This window comes from Ranitomeya variabilis, chromosome 3, assembly GCF_051348905.1.
Source record: "Ranitomeya variabilis isolate aRanVar5 chromosome 3, aRanVar5.hap1, whole genome shotgun sequence".
Classification (NCBI taxonomy): Eukaryota; Metazoa; Chordata; class Amphibia; order Anura; family Dendrobatidae; genus Ranitomeya; species Ranitomeya variabilis.
In genome coordinates this window covers 415,863,473-415,884,724 of record NC_135234.1, presented here as the reverse complement: position 1 = coordinate 415,884,724, position 21,252 = coordinate 415,863,473, and the positions used below count along the sequence as shown (strand labels likewise).

Sequence of the window (21,252 nt, the reverse complement as noted above, 5' to 3'; positions counted from 1 at the left end):
ACATAAGAAAGGAGAGCATATACAAGGAAGGGAGAGCAAATACTAGGGATGGGGGGCAAATTCAAGGATTGGGAGCACATACGCATATACAAGGATGAGAGGAATATATAGGGATGGAGGGTGCATATACCAGAAGGATGGGTGGTGCATATACCACAAGAATGGGGGGGCATATACAAGGATGGGGGATATATACCAGGATGGGGGTACATATACCAGGATAGGGTGCTTATATCAGGATAGGGTACATATATGAATTTGCGGTATATACCAGGATTGGTAGAGCATATACCAGGATGGGGAGATCATATCAGGATAGGGAGCATATTCGTTTATATCAGCAGTCTGGTAGCCCTGCTCCTATCTGTGACTGCTCTCCACCTGCATTCTGTACAAATTGTTTTTCCTAAACTAAAACCTCAGTATTCAGGTTAAATTGCCGTGTTGGCACCTTGCTATAAATAAGTGGGTTTTGGGTTGTAGTTTGGCACTCGTTCTCTAAAACGTTCACCATCATTAGTCTAAACCATCTATAGTCTAAACCCTTCTCATAGTGCTAATTACAGATGGGGCTCAGGTTTTGCTAATATAAGCTACATTGCAATTTTTTCTCATGTGGCACTGCCTTGAAAATAAGTCGCCATATATACTTGGGTATCTTCAATGAGAGTCTGTACCTCTCATGCTGCGTCAAAAGCATCTGAGCAGAATCGGATGAAAAAGTAATAATTTTACTAGTACCCAAGCTGTTTAACCCCTTTCTGACCTCGGATGGGATAATACGTCCGAGGTCAGAAGCCCCTCTTTGATGCGGGCTCCGGCGGTGAGCCCGCATCAAAGCCGGGACATGTCAGCTGTTTTGAACAGCTGACATGTGCCCGCAATAGGCGCGGGCAGAATCGCGATCTGCCCATGCCTATTAACTAGTTAAATGCCACTGTCAAAGGCAGACAGCGGCATTTAACTACCGCATCCGGCCGGGCGGCATCGCCGACCCCCGTCACATGATCGGAGGTCGGCGATGCTTCAGTATTGTAACCATAGAGGTCCTTGAGACCTCTATGGTTACAGATCCCCGGCAGCTGTGACCGCCACCCTGTGGTCGGCGCTCACAGCACACCTGATTTTCTGCTACATAGCAGCGAACAGCAGATCGTAGCAGAGCCGATCGTGCTGTGCCTGCTTCTAGCCTCCCATGGAGGCTATTGAAGCATGTCAAAAGTAAAAAAAAAAAAGTTAAAAAAGATGTGAAAAAAATAAAAAAAATATAAAAGTTTAAATCACCCCCCTTTCGCCCCAATCAAAATAAATCAATAAAAAAAAAATCAAACCTACACATATTTGGTATCGCCACGTTCAGAATCGCCCTATCTATCAATAAAAAAAAGCATTAACCTGATCGCTAAACAGCGTAGAGAAAAAAATTTGAAACGCCAGAATGACGTTTTTTTGGTCGCCGCGAGATTGCATTAAAATGCAATAACGGGCGATCAAAAGAATGTATCTGCACCAAAATCCTATCATTAAAAATGCCAGCTTGACATGCAAAAAATAAGCCCTCTACCGACCCCAGATCATGAAAAATGGAGACGCTATGAGTATCGGAAAATGGCGCAATTTTTTTTTATTTTTTTTTTAGCAAAGTTTGGAATTTTGTTTCACCACTTAGGTAAAAAAGAACCTAGTCATGTTAGGTGTCTATGAACTCGTAGTGACCTGGAGAATCATAATGGCAGGTCAGTTTTAGCATTTAGTGAACCTAGCAAAAAAGCCAAACAAAAAACAAGTGCGGGACTGCACTTTTTTTGCAATTTCACTGCACTTGGAATTTTTTTCCCATTTTCTAGTACACGACATGCTAAAACCAATGGTGTTGTTCAAAAGTACAACTCGTCCTGCAAAAAATAAGCCCTAACATGGCCAAATTGACGAAAAAATAAAAAAGTTATGGCTCTGGGAAGGAGGGGAGTGAAAAACGAACACGGAAAAACGAAAAATCCCAAGGTCATGAAGGGGTTAATATTAAAGGGCTTTTCCTGGCTAAAATGAAAATAATGCACACACTATTACGTTTCTCCCTATACACAATGAGAGTGGGCGGTCTTGTGACCGCATTTATTCAATTTGTATACTTGTGTTCATGTGCCGACTGGTCTCATCCGCCATCTCTCAATTTTTTATTGAGAGAAGCCGGATGAGAATAGTCTGCACATGAATTTAAATTGCATACATGGGGTCATATGACTGCCCACTCACTTGGGGATCATGACAAAGAGTGAGCATCGTATGTCTGCAGTCACGTAGAGTGACTGCAGACTTTTCATTTCAGCCTATTCACCATGCTCCAAATTATTATGCAAATTGGATTTAAGTGTCATAAAGATTTAATTATTTTGTTTTTCAAATAAACTCGTGGATGGTATTGTGTCTCAGGGCTCAATGGATCACTGAAATCAATCTTAAACACATGTGATAATTAGTTTTCCAGGTGATTCTAATTAAAGGAAAACTACTTAAAAATGATGTTCCACATTATTAAGCAGGCCACAGGTTTCAAGCAATATGGGAAATAAAAAGGATCTCTCTGCTGCTGAAAAGCGTTAAATAGTGCAATGCCTTGGACAAGGTATGAAAACATTAGATATTCACGAAAAGTTAAGAGTGATCATCATACTGTGAAGAGATATGTGACTGAAACAGAGCACAGACAAAATTCATACAGATAAAGGCATAATGAGGAAGGTTTCTGCCAGACAAATTCATTGGATTAAGAGAGCAGCTGCCAAAATACCATTGCAAAGCAGCAAACAGTTATTTGAAGCTGCTGGTGCCTCTGGAGTCCCTCAAACCTCAAGGTGTAGGATCCTTCAAAGGCTTGCTGTGGTGCATAAACCTACTATTCGGCCACCCCTATACAGTGTTCACAAGCAGAAAAGGTTGCAGTGGGCCCAGACATACATGAAGACTAATTTTCAAACAGTCTTGTTTAATGATGAGTGTCGAGCAACCCTGGATGGTCCAGATGGATGGAGTAGTGGATGGTTGGTGGATGGCCAACATGTCCCAACAAGACTGCGACGTCAGCAAGGAGGTGGAGGAGTCATGTTTTGGGCCGGAATCATGGGGAAACAGCTGGTAGGGCCCTTTAAGGTTCCTGAAGGTGTGAAAATGACCTCTGCAAAGTATATAGAGTTTCTGACTGACAACTTTCTTCCATGGTATAAAAAGCAGAAATGTGCTTTCAGGAGCAAAATCATCTTCATGCATGACAATTACACGTCAATTACAATTACACTACACGTCGAAACGATAGAAACATGTAACAATAGATAAGTCTAGGTTATGTACAGTGGGTACAGAAAGTATTCAGACCCCTTTACATTTTGAACTCTTTGTTTCATTGCAGCCATTTGGTAAATTCAAAAAAGTTCATTTTTTCTAATTGATGTACACTCTGCACCCCATCTTGACTGAAAAGAGTAGAAATGTTTGCATATTTATTAAAAAAGAAAAACTGAAGTATCACATGGTCATAAGTATTCAGACCCTTTGCTCAGACACTCATATTTAAGTCACATGCTGTCCATTTCCTTGTGATCCTCCTTGAGATGGTTCTACTCCTTCATTGGAGTCCAGCTGTGTTTAATTAAACTGATAGGACTTGATTTGGAAAGGCACACACCTGTCTATATAAGACCTCACACCTCACAATACATGTCAGACCAAATAAAAATCATGAGGTCAAAGGAACTGACCAAGGAGCTCAGAGACAGAATTGTTATGGTTTCCAATGGCAAGGAAACATCAGAAGTGTAGAATAAACGGACAAGCTCTCGGGTGATGGAAACTAGAGCTGACCGCGATGCTAAACCTACACACCACACTAGAAGTAGCCAGGGGGCATTCCTGCGTTGTCTCTAGATGCCGCGCGCCAGCCGGAGAACTAACTACCCCTGGTAGAAGAAAACACAGTCCTGGCTTGCCTCCAGAGAATGTCCCCACAGGAGATAGCAGCCCCCCACATATAATAACGGTGAGAGCAGATGAAAAGACACACGTAGTATGAAAGCAGATTTAGCACAGAGAGGCCCGCTAACTAAATAGCAGAAAGATACAACAGAGGACTTCGCGGTCAGCTGCAAAACCCTTCAAAACACCATCCTGAAATTACCTTAACTCATGTGACAACTCATGCCACTGGAGTGGTAATTTCAGCCCAACAAGAGCTTCCAGCTGCAGAGATTCACATAAGTGCAAACTGGACAAAACATACAAAAATAGACTTAAGGACTAAAGTGTCCAACTTAGCTGAGCAGAAAACTGGGAGCAGGAACATGCAACAGAATCACTCTGGATACATTGATGGCCAGCATTAGAATGACTGAGGAGCAAGGTTAAATAGGATACTCCCACATCCTGATAGGAACAGGTGAACTGAGAAGGCAAAGCTTGCAGGACACCAGTACCACAAGAGACCACCGGGGGAGCCCACGAACCGAATCACAACAGTACCCCCCCCTTAAGGAGGGGGCACCGAACCCTCACAAGAACCACCAGGGCGATCTGGATGAGCCCTATGAAAGGCACGGACCAAATCAGAAGCATGAACATCAGAAGCTGTAACCCAAGAATTATCCTCTTGACCGTAGCCCTTCCATTTCACCAAATATTGAAGTCTCCGTCTGGAAACACGGGAGTCCAAGATTTTCTCCACCACGTACTCCAATTCACCCTCAACCAGCACAGGAGCAGGAGGCTCAACAGAAGGCACAAGTGGTACCTCATACCTCCGCAATAATGACCGATGGAAGACATTATGGATAGCAAAGGATGCTGGGAGGTCCAAACGAAAAGACACAGGGTTAAGAATTTCCAAAATCTTATAAGGACCGATGAACCGAGGCTTAAACTTAGGAGAAGAGACCCTCATAGGGACAAAACGGGAGGACAACCACACCAAGTCCCCAACACGAAGACGAGGACCAACACGACGATGGCGATTAGCAAAACGTTGAGTCTTCTCCTGGGACAACTCCAAATTGTCCACCACCTGCCCCCAAATACGATGCAACCTATCCACCATGGTATCCACTCCAGGACAATCCGAAGACTCCACCTGACCAGATGAAAAACGAGGATGGAACCCTGAATTGCAAAAGAAAGGGGAGACCAAAGTGGCAGAACTGGCCCGATTATTAAGGGCAAACTCAGCCAACGGCAAAAAGGAGACCCAGTCATCCTGATCAGCAGACACGAAACACCTCAAATAAGTCTCCAAGGTCTGATTAGTACGTTCCGTCTGGCCATTTGTCTGGGGATGAAATGCAGACGAAAAAGACAAATCAATGCCCATCCTGGCACAAAACGCCCGCCAAAATCTGGACACAAACTGGGATCCCCTGTCGGAAACGATATTCTCCGGAATACCATGCAGCCGAACCACATTCTGAAAAAACAGGGGCACCAACTCAGATGAGGAAGGCAGCTTGGGCAAGGGCACCAAATGAACCATCTTAGAAAAGCGGTCACACACCACCCAAATGACGGACATCTTCTGAGAAACAGGGAGATCAGAAATAAAATCCATAGAGATGTGTGTCCAAGGCCTCTTAGGAACAGGCAAGGGCAACAACAACCCACTAGCCCGAGAACAACAAGGCTTGGCCCGAGCACAAACATCGCAAGACTGCACAAAAGTACGCACGTCCCGAGACAGGGAAGGCCACCAGAAGGACCTAGCCACCAAATCTCTGGTACCAAAAATTCCCGGATGACCTGCTAACGCAGAAGAATGAACCTCCGAGATGACTCTATTGGTCCACTCATCCGGCACAAACAATCTACCAGGCGGACAATGATCAGGCCGATCCGCCTGAAACTCTTGTAAAGCACGTCGCAGGTCTGGGAAGACAGCAGACAATATCACCCCATCCTTAAGTATACCCGTAGGTTTAGAATCACCAGGGGAATCAGGTTCAAAACTCCTAGAAAGGGCATCCGCCTTCACATTCTTAGTACCTGGCAGATACGAAACCACAAAATTAAACCGGGAGAAAAACAAGGACCAGCGCGCCTGTCTAGGATTCAGACGTCTGGCCGACTCAAGATAAATCAAATTTTTGTGATCAGTCAAGACCACCACCTGATGTTTAGCACCCTCAAGCCAATGACGCCACTCCTCGAATGCCCACTTCATCGCCAAAAGCTCCCGATTACCGACGTCATAATTTCGCTCGGCGGGCGAAAATTTTCGAGAAAAGAACGCACAAGGTCCCATCACTGAACAATCTGAACTTTTCTGCGACAAAACCGCCCCCGCTCCGATCTCGGAAGCATCAACTTCCACCTGAAAAGGAAGAGAAACATCAGGCTGGCACAACACCGGAGCAGAAGAAAAACGGCGCTTAAGCTCCCGAAAGGCCTCCACAGCAGCAGGAGACCAATCTGCAACATCAGCACCCTTTTTAGTCAAATCAGTCAAAGGCCTGACAACGCTAGAAAAACCAGTTATGAATCGACGATAAAAGTTAGCAAAGCCCAAAAATTTCTGAAGGCCCTTAAGAGAAGTCGGTTGCGTCCAGTCACAAATAGCCCGAACCTTCACAGGATCCATCTCAATAGAAGAGGGGGAAAAAATGTACCCCAAAAAAGAAATCTTTTGAACCCCAAAAACACACTTTGAACCTTTAACAAACAGAGAATTGGTCCGCAAAACCTGAAAAACCCTCCTAACTTGTTGAACATGAGATTCCCAGTCATCCGAAAAAATCAAGATATCGTCCAAATACACAATCATAAATTTATCCAGATATTCACGGAAAATATTGTGCATAAAAGACTGAAAGACCGAAGGGGCATTTGACAGACCAAAAGGCATCACCAAATACTCAAAATGGCCCTCGGGCGTATTAAATGCGGTTTTCCACTCATCCCCCTGCTTAATTCGCACCAAATTATACGCACCGCGAAGATCAATCTTAGAGAACCACTTCGCCCCCTCAATGCGAGCAAATAAATCTGTCAGCAATGGCAAAGGATACTGATACTTGACTGTGATCTTATTCAAGAGTCTATAATCAATACAAGGTCTCAAAGAACCATCGCTTTTAGCTATGAAAAAGAACCCCGCTCCAAGAGGAGACGAAGAAGGACGAATATGTCCCTTTTCCAAGGACTCCCTAATATACTCTCGCATGGCAGCATGTTCAGGTACAGACAGATTGAATAGACGACCCTTAGGAAATTTACTGCCAGGGATCAAATCTATGGCGCAATCGCAATCTCTGTGAGGAGGAAGAGAATTAAGAGTAGATTCCTCAAAAACCTCACGATAATCAGACAAAAACTCAGGAATTTCAGAGGGAATAGATGAAGCAATGGAGACCAAAGATGTGTCCCCATGATTTCCCTGACATCCCCAGCTTAGTACAGACATTGTTTTCCAGTCAAGGACTGGGTTATGAGTTTGCAACCATGGCAATCCCAGCACCAACACATCATGTAGATTATACAGTACAAGGAAGCGAATCACCTCTTGATGGTCTGGAGTCATACGCATAGTCACTTGTGTCCAGTATTGTGGTTTATTACTAGCCAATGGTGTAGAATCAATACCCTTTAAAGGTATAAGAACTTCCAGAGGCTCTAGATCAAACCCACAGCGCCTGGCAAAGGACCAATCCATAAGACTCAAAGCGGCGCCAGAATCCACATACGCATCCGCAACAATAGAAGATAACGAACAAATTAGAGTTACAGACAAAATAAACTTGGACTGCAAAGTGCCAATAGCAGAGGATTTATCAACTTTCTTTGTTCGTTTAGAGCATGCTGATATAACATGAGTAGAATTTCCACAATAGAAGCACAAATGATTTTTGCGCCTATAAATCTGTCGTTCGCTTCTGGACAGAAAGCTATCACATTGCATACTCTGTGGTGCCTCTTCAGAAGACACCGCCAACTGGTGCACAGGTTTGCGTTCCCGTAAACGCCGATCAATCTGAATTGCCATTGTCATGGACTCATTCAGACCAGTAGGCGCAGGAAACCCCACCATGACGTCTTTTACAGCATCAGAGAGACCTTCTCTGAAAATTGCCGCCAGAGCGCATTCATTCCACTGAGTAAGCACAGACCATTTTCGAAATTTTTTCAATATATTTCGGCTTCATCTTGCCCCTGAGAGAGGGCTATTAGGGCTTTCTCAGCCTGAATCTCCAAATTTGGTTCCTCATAAAGCAACCCCAAAGCCAGAAAAAACGCATCCACATTGAGCAACGCAGGATCCCCTGGTGCCAATGAAAATGCCCAATTTTGGGGGTCACCCCGCAGTAAAGAAATAACAATTTTTACTTGCTGGGCAGGATCTCCAGCAGAATGAGATCTCAGCGAAAGAAACAATTTACAATTGTATTTAAAATTTAGAAAACAAGATCGATCTCCAGAAAAAAACTCCGGTATAGGAATTTTAGGTTCAGACCGAGGAGCATGTAACAAAAAATCTTGTATATTCTGAACTTTAGAGGCAAGATTATTCAAATTGGTAGCCAGACTCTGGGGATCCATATTTCAACAGATAAAGTCTGAGCCATTCAGGGGTTAAGAGGAGAGGAAAACAGGAGACTGCAATTAGAGCTGGAGTGCAACTTCAGAGGAAGGAAAAAAAAAAAAGGTTTCACACAGTTCCTTTTCTCTCCTGCTTCAGCATATAGATTAAACATTTAGGCTGGCCATACTGTTATGGTTTCCAATGGCAAGGAAACATCAGAAGCGTAGAATAAACGGACAAGCTCTCGGGTGATGGAAACTAGAGCTGACCGCGATGCTAAACCTACACACCACACTAGAAGTAGCCAGGGGGCATTCCTGCGTTGTCTCTAGATGCCGCGCGCCAGCCGGAGAACTAACTACCCCTGGTAGAAGAAAACACAGTCCTGGCTTGCCTCTAGAGAATGTCCCCACAGGAGATAGCAGCCCCCCACATATAATAACGGTGAGAGCAGATGAAAAGACACACGTAGTATGAAAGCAGATTTAGCACAGAGAGGCCCGCTAACTAAATAGCAGAAAGATACAACAGAGGACTTCGCGGTCAGCTGCAAAACCCTTCAAAACACCATCCTGAAATTACCTTAACTCATGTGACAACTCATGCCACTGGAGTGGTAATTTCAGCCCAACAAGAGCTTCCAGCTGCAGAGATTCACATAAGTGCAAACTGGACAAAACATACAAAAATAGACTTAAGGACTAAAGTGTCCAACTTAGCTGAGCAGAAAACTGGGAGCAGGAACATGCAACAGAATCACTCTGGATACATTGATGGCCAGCATTAGAATGACTGAGGAGCAAGGTTAAATAGGATACTCCCACATCCTGATAGGAACAGGTGAACTGAGAAGGCAAAGCTTGCAGGACACCAGTACCACAAGAGACCACCGGGGGAGCCCACGAACCGAATCACAACAAGAATTGTGGCAAGGCACAGATCTGGCCAAGGTTACAAAAGAATTTCTGCAGTACTCAAGATTCTTAAGAGCACAGTAGCCTCCATAATCCTCAAATGGAAGAAGTTTGGGACCACCAGAAATCTTCATAGACCTGGCCATCCAGCCAAACTAAACAATCATGGGAGAAAAGTCTTGGTGAGAGAGGTAAAGAAGAATCTCAAGATCACTGGAATCTCAAGATCACTGTGGCTGAGCTCCAGAGATGCAGTAGGGAGATGGGAGAAAGTTCCACAAAATCAACTATCACTGCAGCCCTCCAACAGTCGGGCCTTTATGGCAGTGTAGCCCGATGGAAGCCTCCTCAGTGCTCAGACAAATGAAAGCCAGCATAGAGTTTGCTAAAAAACACATGAAGGACTCCCAGACTATGAGAAATAAGATTCTCTGGTCTGATGAGACGAAGATGGACCTTTTTGTTGATAATTCTAAGCGGTATGTGTGGAGAAAGCCAGGCACTGCCCATCACCCAATACAATCTCAGCAGTGAAACACGGTGGTGGCAGTATCATGCTATGGGGGTGTTTTTCAGCTGCAGTGACAGGACGACTGGTTGCCATTGAAGGAAACATGAATGTGGCCAAGTACAGAGCTATCCTGGATGAAAACCTCTTCTAGGGTGCTCTGGACCTCAGACTTGGCTGAAGGTTCACATTCCAACAAAACAACGACCCTAAACACACAGCTAAAATAACAAAGGATTAGGATTGGCTTCAGAACAACTCTGTGACCATTCTTGACTGGCCCAGCCAGAGCCCTGACCTGAACCCAATTGAGCATCTCTGGAGAGACCTGAAAATGGCTGTCCACCAATGTTCACCATCCAACCTGACGGAACAGGAGAGGATCTGCAAGGAAGAATGGCAGAGGATCCCCAAATCCAGGTGTGAAAAACTTGTTGCATCATTCCCAAGAAGACTCATGGCTGTACTAGCTCAAATGGGTGCTTCTACTCAATACTGAGCAAAGGGTCTGAATACTTATGACCATGTGATATTTCAGTTTTTCTGCTTTATTAAATTTGAAAAAAATTCTACATTTCTGTTTTTTTTTCAGTCAAGATGGGGTGCAGAGTGTACATTAATGAGAACATAAAGGAACTTTTTTGAATTTACCAAATGGCTGCAATGAAACAAAGAGTGAAAAATTTAAAGGGGTCTGAATACTTTCCGTACCCACTGTATATAGATTTGCAGATGGTAATGATTACATCTGCTTTTTTGAATTAATGATTGCAGCAAAACAGACACATTTACAGGATACGATATCATCTCCTCACCGCACTTGATGCTCTCCATGCGAACTGCCAGACCAGCTTGTGCTGCAGCGATTAATTTCAATGCAATAAAAAATTGAGCTGGACCGAAGAAACCCACATGTTTTGCACCACACAATTCTGTGATCTAAGAGAAAAAAATACAAAGAGGGCATTTGTATTGGTAGGCATACATTTTAAAGGAAAAAGTTACAATTGCACATTTACTTCTGTTTCCTGACTATTACCCTGTACAACCAGGAGCTACTCACATGTATTTTTAATGCATTAATGCATTGACAGTGTGGTATAATTGACACTTTAGCTTTATTTTGCAGCTCAGCATGATTATGGCAAAACTAAATTTAAATGTTAGTTTTTAAACCCTTCCTAACTAGGCAAATTTTAGTGTTTACAGTGAATCTATCAGTTGTGGCATGTAAAAGCTTGGGCACCCTGGCCAAAATTACTGTTATTATGACCGGTTAAGCAAGTTGAAGATGAAATGATCTCTGAAAGGGGTAAAGTTAAAGATAACACATCGCCCTTGTATTTTAGACAATATATATATACAGGTGCATCTCATAAAATTAGAATATCATCAAAAAGTTAATTTATTTCAGTTCTTCAATACAAAAAGTGAAACTCATATATTATACTAATTATGCAAATTGTCTCTTCAGAGAGGAAGAGAGCTAGAACTCTATTGCCACCTATTGGAAGGCAGCAATGCTACAAGTCAATGTTGCCCCTTTAACGAGCCTTGTCACATGACTTAGGATAAAAGCCAAACCAGAATCTCAATTTACAGACACTGTGTTTTGGGGTACTGCCCCTCGTCTGTGCAAAGCGGAGATCTGGTTTGGCTGTGAGAGAGGCGTCAGACCGTTATCCGATACTTCTTGGATAATATTCATATATTATATAGAGTCATTACAAACAGAGTGATCTATTTCAAGTGCTTATTTCTGTTAATGTTAATAATTATGGCTTACAGCAAATGAAAACCCAAAAGTCATTATCTAAGTAAGTTAGGATACTTTATAACACCAGCTTGAAAAAATGATTTTAAAATCCGAAATGTTGTTCTACTAAAATATATGTTCAGTAAATGCACTCAATACTTGGTCGGGACTCCTTTTGCATCAATTATTGCATCAATGCGGTGTGGCATGGAGGCAATCAGTCTGTGGCCCTGCTGAGGTGTTATGGAAGGCCAGGTTGCTTTGATAGCAGCCCTCAGCTCGTCTGCATTGTTGGGTCTGGTGTCTCTCATCTTCCTCTTCCATAGATTCTCTATCGGGTTAAGGTTGGGCGAGTTTGTTGGCCAATCAAGCACAGTGATTCTGTTATTTTTAGCCAAATAGCCCAAATCAGGAAGCGTATACCCATGTGTGGGTGTGAAGAGCTGCATGGGAATAGACCTCCCAAAAAAAGACACTGGATTTGAGTTTATGCTACACTGCTATCATTCGGTGGTGTAGAGAAGTCTGGCCCATTCCAGCCCTTGTTCATTTTTATAAGAGTCAGCCTGTCAGCATATTCAGTTGACAGGTGGATGCGCTTATCAGTTATAATTCCACCAGCGGCACTAAAAACCCGCTATGAAAAAACGCAGGCCAGGACCTCCAAGGCTTAGAGAGCCACTTCATTCTATGTGTCCAGCTTGGATACCCAATAATTATAAGGCACAGAGGAATCACGGAGGACATTGGTACAGTCAGTAAGGTACTCCCTCAGCATCTTCCCAAACTTTGCACTGCTTATGATAGTACCCCGAGCCTCAGGGCCTTTGCGATAGGAGGGTCTGAGAAAACTCTCTCAGAACTTTGACAGTGTTCCCCTGCCTCTGCAGGATTGGAGTTGTGTCTCTTTCGCCTGTACTCCTTGGTTGTCCAACTAACTGTGACCTCTGCTGCCAGCGTTTTCAGATGGTAATTTTTTTAATAATTCCATTACAAAGGCCTTCTGGTTCTGCCCCATTTTAGTAGACATGTCCGCATCGAGAATAAGATATAGAAAGTTCTTGTAGCATGGGTCTAGAATAGGGTTGAGCGAAACGGATTGGACAAAATTCAAAAATCGCCGACTTTCGGCAAAGTCGGGTTTCATGAAACTGACCCGATCCTAGTGTGGGATCGGCCGTGCGGTCGGCGATCAGTGCGCCAAAGTCGCGTTTCGTATGACGCGTTCAGTGCCATTTTTCAGCCAATGAAGGAGAACGCAGAGTGTGGGCAGCGTGATGACATAGGTCTCGATCCCCACCATCTTAGAGAAGGGCATGACAGTGATTGGTTTGCTTTCTGCGGCGTCACAGGGGCTATAAAGGGGCGTGCACGCCGAGCGCCATCTTACTTCTGCCGATCGTAGCATAGGGAGAGATTGCTGCAGCTTCATCAGAAGAAGGAATATAGTTAGGGAGGGAAGATTAACCCCCAAACTGCTTGTGCCGTAGCCATTTCCACTGTCCAACACCACCTTTGTTTTGCAGGGACAGTGGAGGCTATATTTTTCTGCATCAGCTCTGTAGCTTATTAGGCTGCCTTATAAAGGCCCCGTCTCACATAGCGAGATCGCTAGCGAGATCGCTGCTGAGTCACAAGTTTTGTGACGCAACAGCGACCTCCTTAGCGATCTCGCTATGTGTGACACGTACCAGCGATCAGGCCCCTGCTGCGAGATCGCTGGTCGTGTCGGAATGGCCTGGACCTTTTTTTGGTCGTTGAGGCCCCGCTGACATTGCTGAATCGGTGTGTGTGACACCGATCCAGCGATGTCTTCACTGGTAACCAGGGTAAACATCGGGTTACTAAGCGCAGGGCCGCGCTTAGTAACCCGATGTTTACCCTGGTTACCAGCGTAAATGTAAAAAAAAAAAAACAGTACATACTCGCCTTCTGATGTCCGTCAGGTCCCTTGCCGTCTGCTTCCTGCTCTGACTGCCTGCCGTACAGTGAGAAGTGAGAGCACAGCAGTGACGTCACCGCTGCGCTCTGCTCTCAGTGTACGGCGGCTCAGTCAGAGCAGGAAGCAGACGGCAAGGGACCTGGACACCGAAAGGCGAGTATGTAGTGTTTGTTTTTTTTTGGTAACCAGGGTAAACATCGGGTTACTAAGCGCGGCCCTGCGCTTAGTAACCCGATGTTTACCCTGGTTACCCGGGTGCTGCAGGGGGACTTCGGCATCGTTGAAGACAGTTTCAACGATGCCGAAGTCGTTCCCGTGATCGTTGGTCGCTGGAGACAGCTGTCTGTGTGACAGCTCCCCAGCGACCACACAGCGACTTACCAACGATCACGGCCAGGTCATATCGCTGGTCGTGATCGTTGGTAAATCGCTTAGTGAGACGGGGCCTTAAGGCTCCCTGATAGCTGCATTGCTGTTTACACGCTGCTGTGCAAACCAACTGCTTTTTTAAAAGCAAAAATCCTGTTGCTCCTTTCTGCACAGTTATCTTGTTTATTTGTCCACACTTTTGTGTGCAGCAGTCCTTTTTATTGCTGCCATACTTGTCCTGAGATCATTGTAGGGAGATTGAAATTGTACTACAGTCCTTATATTTTTTCATATATCTTCCAGGCACTTGCTGCCACTCACATTGCGTTGTTATATACACTGGGCCTGAGTTTGGGTTCAGTCTCCCCCCCAAAAAAGGGAGATTCAAATTCTTACAAAGTGGATATATTTCAGTCCTGTTAGTTTGTCGTATATATCAGCCAGCCACTTGCTGCCACTCACATTGCGTTGTTTTATACACTGGGCCTGAGTTTGGGTTCAGTCTCCCCCCAAAAAAAGGGAGATTCAAATTTTCACAAAGTGGATATATTTCAGTCCTGTTAGTTTGTCGTATATCAGCCAGCCACTTGCTGCCACTCACATTGCATTGTTTTATACACTGGGCCTGAGTTTGGGTTCAGTCTCCCCCCCAAAAAAGGGAGATTCAAATTCTCACAAAGTGGATATATTTCAGTCCTGTTAGTTTGTCGTATATCTTCCAGCCACTTGCTGCCACTCACATTGCGTTGTTTTATACACTGGGCCTGAGTTTGGGTTCAGTCTGCCCCCCAAAAAAGGGAGATTCAAATTCTCACAAAGTAGATATATTTCAGTCCTGTTAGTTTGTCGTATATCTTCCAGCCACTTGCTGCATCTCACATTGCGTTGTTTTATACACTGGGCCTGAGTTTGGGTTCAGTCTCCCCCCCAAAAAAGGGAGATTCAAATTCTCACAAAGTGGATATATTTCAGTCCTGTTAGTTTGCTGTATATCAGCCAGCCACTTGCTGCCACTCATATTGCGTTGTTTTATACACTGGGCCTGAGTTTGGGTTCAGTCTCCCCCCAAAAGAAGGGAGATTCAAATTCTCACAAAGTGGATATATTTCAGTCCTGTTAGTTTGTCGTATATCAGCCAGCCACTTGCTACCACTCACATTGCGTTGTTGTATACAGTGGGCCTGAGTTTGGGTTCAGTCTCTCCCCCAAAAAAAGGGAGATTCAAATTCTCACAAAGTGGATATATTTCAGTCCTGTTAGTTTGTCGTATATCAGCCAGCCACTTGCTGCCACTCACATTGCGTTGTTTTATACACAGGGCCTGAGTTTTGGTTCTGTCGCCCCACAAGAAAAGGGAGATTTAAATTCTCAACAAGTTTACATACACCTTCTACCTTGTTTTACAGTACCATATAACGGTTGTTATTTTGGTTAGATTTTTTAAAAAATGAGGAAGTCTGGTGGAAGAGGCCATGGGCGTAGGTTGCCAGCTAGTACTGATGGTGGTGGTGGTGCATCTGTTGGTAGTGGGAAAAGCACAATAGCACCTAAGGCTGGAGGTGTTGAGCCAGCATCATCGTCTGGCTACACAAGGCCTCGAAGGCTCCCTTATCTGGGAGTAGGAAAACAGCTTTTAAAGCCGGAGCAGCAGGAAAAAGTTTTGGCTTTCCTTGCTGACTCAGCCTCTAGCTCTTTCGCCTCCTCTTCAGAAAGTTTCAAATATGAAAGCAGCGAGTCGTCAGTGGATGCTCCCGGTCAGGAACAAGACGTTTCCTTGTGTCCTTCACACAAACCAAAATTGAAGGATGCGTCAGGCGACACTACAGGTTACTCCATGGAGCTCTTTACACATACCGTGCCTGGGTTAGAAAAGGAAATTGTTAACTGCCCATTACTAGATGAATCGGACATGGAGTGCACTGATGCACAGCCACAGCTAGATTATTATGCTGTTCCATTGACTCAGATCACTACATTGCCCTCGCAGTGTACTGAGCCAGAATCTGACCCTGATGAGACTATGGTGCCCCGTCCCGAACGCTATAGCACCTTACACGGTGACACAGAGGAAGGTGCACATGACATTGAAGAGGAGGTGATAGATGACCCAGCTGTTGACCCAGATTGGCAGCCATTGGGGGAAGAGGGTGCCGCTGCCAGTAGCTCAGAAGCGGAGGAGGATGATCCGCAGCAGCCATCTACATCGCAACAGCTGTCATCTGGCAGGCCCGTATCAGGCCAAAAACGTTTGTCAAAAACAAAAACAGTTTTAGGACAGCGTGGCCATCCGGTGAAAGTAGCACAGCGTGCAATGCCTGAAAAGGTATTCCATAGTAGGAAGAGTATAGTGTGGCAATTTTTTAACCAAGATCCGAATGATCAGTGCAAAGTTATCTGTAAGAAATGCTCAAAGACTTTTAGCAGAGGGAAGAATCTTCAAAATTTAAATGCAACGTGCATGCTTAGACATTTAACCAGCATGCACTTGCAAGCCTGGACTAACTACCAAACGTCCCGTACCGTTGGTGCACCTGCTCAGAATGAAGGTAGTCAGCAACGCTACATTGCTTCCCTCACTGTAAGCCCACTGGTTAGGACACTGTTGTGAATTTGCTTTTTGCTCCCTCTAGTGGTTACTAGTTTTTTGACTCTGGTTTTTCTGTTATTCCTTTTATCCGCACCTGGGTCGTTAGTTAGGGGTGTTGCTATATAAGCTCCCTGGACCTTCAGTTCCATGCCTGGCAACGTAGTTATCAAAGCTAGTCTGCTGTCCTCTTGTCTACTGATCCTGGTTCCAGTTTTATCAGCTAAGTCTGCCTTTTGTTTTTTGCTATTTGTTTTGGTTTTGTATTTTTGTCCAGCTTGTTCCAAATCTATATCCTGACCTTTGCTGGAAGCTCTAGGGGGCTGGTGTTCTCCCCCCGGACCGTTAGACGGTTCGGGGGTTCTTGAATTTCCAGTGTGGATTTTGATAGGGTTTTTGTTGACCATATAAGTTACCTTTCTTTATTCTGCTATCAGTAAGCGGGCCTCTCTGTGCTAAACCTGGTTCATTTCTGTGTTTGTCATTTCCTCTTACCTCACCGTCATTATTTGTGGGGGGCTTCTATCCAGCTTTGGGGTCCCCTTCTCTGGAGGCAAGAAAGGTCTTTGTTTTCCTCTACTAGGGGTAGCTAGATTCTCCGGCTGGCGCGTGTCATCTAGAATCAACGTAGGAATGATCCCCGGCTACTTCTAGTGTTGGCGTTAGGAGTAGATATATGGTCAACCCAGTTACCACTGCCCTATGAGCTGGATTTTTGTATTCTGCAGACTTCCACGTTCCTCTGAGACCCTCGCCATTGGGGTCATAACAGTTTGCCAGGCCGATATTAAATGTTTAATGCATTGCAGAAGAGGGATTATAAGAAAGAAGATTCTGAGTTTTTTTTTTTTTTTTTTCTTCTTCCCCTTTACCTCAGAGTGGCTATGCTTGCTGCAGACATGAATGTCCAGACCTTGATTACAAGTGTGGACCAGCTGGCTACTCGTGTGCAGGGCATACAAGACTATGTTATCAGAAATCCTAGGTCAGAACCTAAAATACCGATTCCTGAACTGTTTTCCGGAGACAGGTTTAAGTTTAGGAATTTCGTGAATAATTGTAAATTGTTTTTGTCCCTGAGACCCTGTTCATCTGGAGATTCTGCTCAGCAAGTAAAAATTGTTATTTCGTTCTTACGGGGCGACCCTCAGGATTGGGCTTTTTCGCTGGCGCCAGGAGATCCGGCATTGGCTGATCTTGATGCGTTTTTTCCGGCGCTCGGTTTACTTTATGAGGAACCCAATCTTGAGATTCAGGCAGAAAAGGCCTTGCTGGCTATGTCTCAGGGGCAGGACGAGGCTGAAGTGTATTGCCAAAAATTTCGGAAATGGTCCGTGCTGACACATTGGAACGAGTGTGCACTGGCCGCTAATTTTAGAAATGGCCTTTCTGAAGCCATTAAGAATGTTATGGTGGGTTTTCCCATTCCCACAGGTCTGAATGATACTATGGCACTGGCTATTCAAATTGACCGGCGGTTGCGGGAGCGCAAAACCGCAAATTCCCTCATGGTGTTGTCTGAACAGACACCTAATTCGGTGCAATGTGATAGAAAAACCGCAAATTCCCTCATGGTGTTGTCTGAACAGACACCTGATTTAATGCAATGTGATAGAATCCTGACTAGAAATGAGCGGAAAATTCATAGACGCCGGAATGGCTTGTGCTACTACTGTGGTGATTCTACACATGTTATCTCAGCATGCTCTAAACGTATAGCTAAGGTGGTTAGTCCTGTCACCATTGGTAATTTGCAACCTAAATTTATTCTGTCTGTAACTTTGATTTGCTCACTGTCATCTTATCCTGTCATGGCGTTTGTAGATTCAGGTGCTGCCCTGAGTCTCATGGATCTCTCATTTGCTAAGCGCTGTGGTTTTACTCTTGAACCATTAGAAAATCCCATACCTCTTAGGGGTATTGATGCTACACCATTGGCAGCAAATAAACCGCAGTATTGGACACAGGTTACCATGTGCATGACTCCTGAACACCGCGAGGTGATACGTTTCCTGGTTTTACATAAAATGCATGATTTGGTTGTTTTAGGGCTGCCATGGTTACAGACCCATAATCCAGTCCTGGACTGGAAAGCTATGTCAGTCTCAAGTTGGGGCTGTCGTGGTATTCATGGGGATTCCCTGCCTGTGTCTATTGCTTCTTCTACGCCTTCGGAAGTTCCGGAGTATTTGTCTGATTATCAGGATGTCTTCAGTGAGTCTGAGTCCAGTGCACTGCCTCCTCATAGGGACTGTGACGGTGCTATAGATTTGATCCCAGGCAGTAAATTTCCTAAGGGAAGACTGTTTAATCTGTCGGTACCTGAACATACCGCTATGCGTTCATATATCAAGGAGTCTCTGGAGAAAGGACATATTCGTCCGTCTTCTTCCCCTCTTGGTGCGGGATTCTTTTTTGTGGCAAAAAAGGACGGATCTTTGAGACCTTGTATTGATTATCGGCTTTTAAACAAGATCACTGTCAAATTTCAGTATCCTTTACCGCTGTTGTCTGACTTGTTTGCCCGGATTAAGGGTGCCAAGTGGTTCACCAAGATAGACCTTCGTGGTGCGTACAACCTTGTGCGCATTAAGCAAGGTGATGAATGGAAAACCGCATTCAATACGCCCGAAGGTCATTTTGAGTACTTGGTGATGCCTTTTGGGCTCTCCAATGCGCCTTCAGTTTTTCAGTCCTTTATGCATGACATTTTCCGGAAATATCTGGATAAATTTTTGATTGTTTATCTGGATGATATTTTGGTTTTTTCTGATGATTGGGATTCGCATGTGGAGCAGGTCAGGTTGGTCTTTAAAATTTTGCGTGAAAATTCTTTGTTTGTCAAGAGCTCAAAGTGTCTCTTTGGTGTACAGAAGGTTCCCTTTTTGGGGTTCATTTTTTCCCCTTCTGCTGTGGAGATGGACCCAGTCAAGGTCCGAGCTATTCTTGATTGGACTCAGCCCTCGTCAGTTAAGAGTCTTCAGAAGTTCTTGGGCTTCGCTAACTTCTACCGTCGTTTTATCGCTAATTTTTCTAGCATTGTGAAACCTTTGACGGATATGACCAAGAAGGGCTCCGATGTAGCTAACTGGGCTCCTGCTGCCGTGGAGGCTTTCCAGGAGTTGAAACGCCGGTTTACTTCGGCGCCTGTTTTGTGCCAGGCTGACGTCTCACTTCCCTTTCAGGTTGAGGTGGATGCTTCGGAGATTGGGGCAGGGGCCGTTTTGTCGCAGAGAGGCCCTGGTTGCTCTGTTATGAAACCTTGTGCCTTTTTCTCTAGGAAGTTTTCGCCTGCCGAGCGAAATTATGATGTGGGCAATCGGGAGTTGTTGGCCATGAAATGGGCATTTGAGGAGTGGCGTCATTGGCTCGAGGGTGCTAAGCATCGTGTGGTGGTCTTGACTGATCACAAAAATCTGATGTATCTCGAGTCTGCTAAACGCCTTAATCCGAGACAGGCCCGCTGGTCATTGTTTTTCTCCCGCTTTGATTTTGTTGTCTCGTATTTACCAGGTTCAAAGAATGTGAAGGCCGATGCTCTTTCTAGGAGCTTTGTGCCTGATGCTCCTGGAGTCGCTGATCCTGTTGGTATTCTTAAAGATGGAGTTATCTTGTCAGCTATTTCTCCGGATCTGCGACGTGTGTTGCAGAGATTTCAGGCTGATAGGCCTGAGTCTTGTCCACCTGACAGACTGTTTGTCCCGGATAAGTGGACCAGCAGAGTCATTTCCGAGGTTCATTCCTCGGTGTTGGCAGGTCACCCGGGAATTTTTGGCACCAGAGATCTGGTGGCCAGGTCCTTTTGGTGGCCTTCCTTGTCAAGGGATGTGCGGTCATTTGTGCAGTCCTGTGGGACTTGTGCTCGAGCTAAGCCTTGCTGTTCTCGTGCCAGCGGTTTGCTCTTGCCCTTGCCTGTCCCGAAGAGACCTTGGACACATATCTCCATGGATTTCATTTCTGATCTTCCGCTATCTCAGGGCATGTCCGTTATCTGGGTGATATGTGATCGCTTCTCCAAGATGGTCCATTTGGTTCCTTTGCCTAAGCTGCCTTCCTCTTCCGATCTGGTTCCTGTGTTTTTCCAGAACGTGGTTCGTTTGCACGGCATCCCTGAGAATATTGTGTCAGACAGAGGATCCCAGTTCGTTTCCAGGTTCTGGCGATCCTTTTGTAGTAGGATGGGCATTGATTTGTCGTTTTCGTCTGCTTTCCATCCTCAGACTAATGGACAGACGGAGCGAACCAATCAGACTTTGGAGGCTTATTTGAGGTGTTTTGTCTCTGCTGATCAGGACGATTGGGTGACATTCTTGCCGTTGGCTGAGTTTGCCCTTAATAATCGGGCTAGTTCCGCCACCTTGGTTTCGCCTTTTTTCTGCAACTCTGGTTTCCATCCTCGCTTTTCTTCGGGTCATGTGGAGCCTTCTGACTGTCCTGGGGTGGATTCTGTGGTGGATAGGTTGCAGCAGATCTGGAATCATGTGGTGGACAACTTGAAGTTGTCACAGGAGAAGGCTCAGCGCTTTGCCAACCGCCGCCGCGGTGTGGGTCCCCGACTACGCGTTGGGGATTTGGTATGGCTTTCTTCCCGCTTTGTTCCTATGAAGGTCTCCTCTCCCAAATTTAAA

At 45.0% G+C, this 21,252-nt stretch overlaps 1 protein-coding gene across 5 annotated transcripts in view; it reads right to left on the bottom strand.

Annotated features, from left to right (window-relative positions):
* Positions 1–21,252, bottom strand: part of REPS2 (RALBP1 associated Eps domain containing 2) — a 303,614-nt gene that overhangs the window by 190,518 nt on the left and 91,844 nt on the right. For all 5 annotated transcript variants that reach the window (XM_077296311.1, XM_077296312.1, XM_077296310.1 and 2 more), the window contains exon 2: positions 10,789–10,912. In XM_077296311.1, the coding sequence (XP_077152426.1) occupies positions 10,789–10,912 (124 nt within the window). The remainder of the gene's footprint in view (positions 1–10,788; positions 10,913–21,252) is intronic.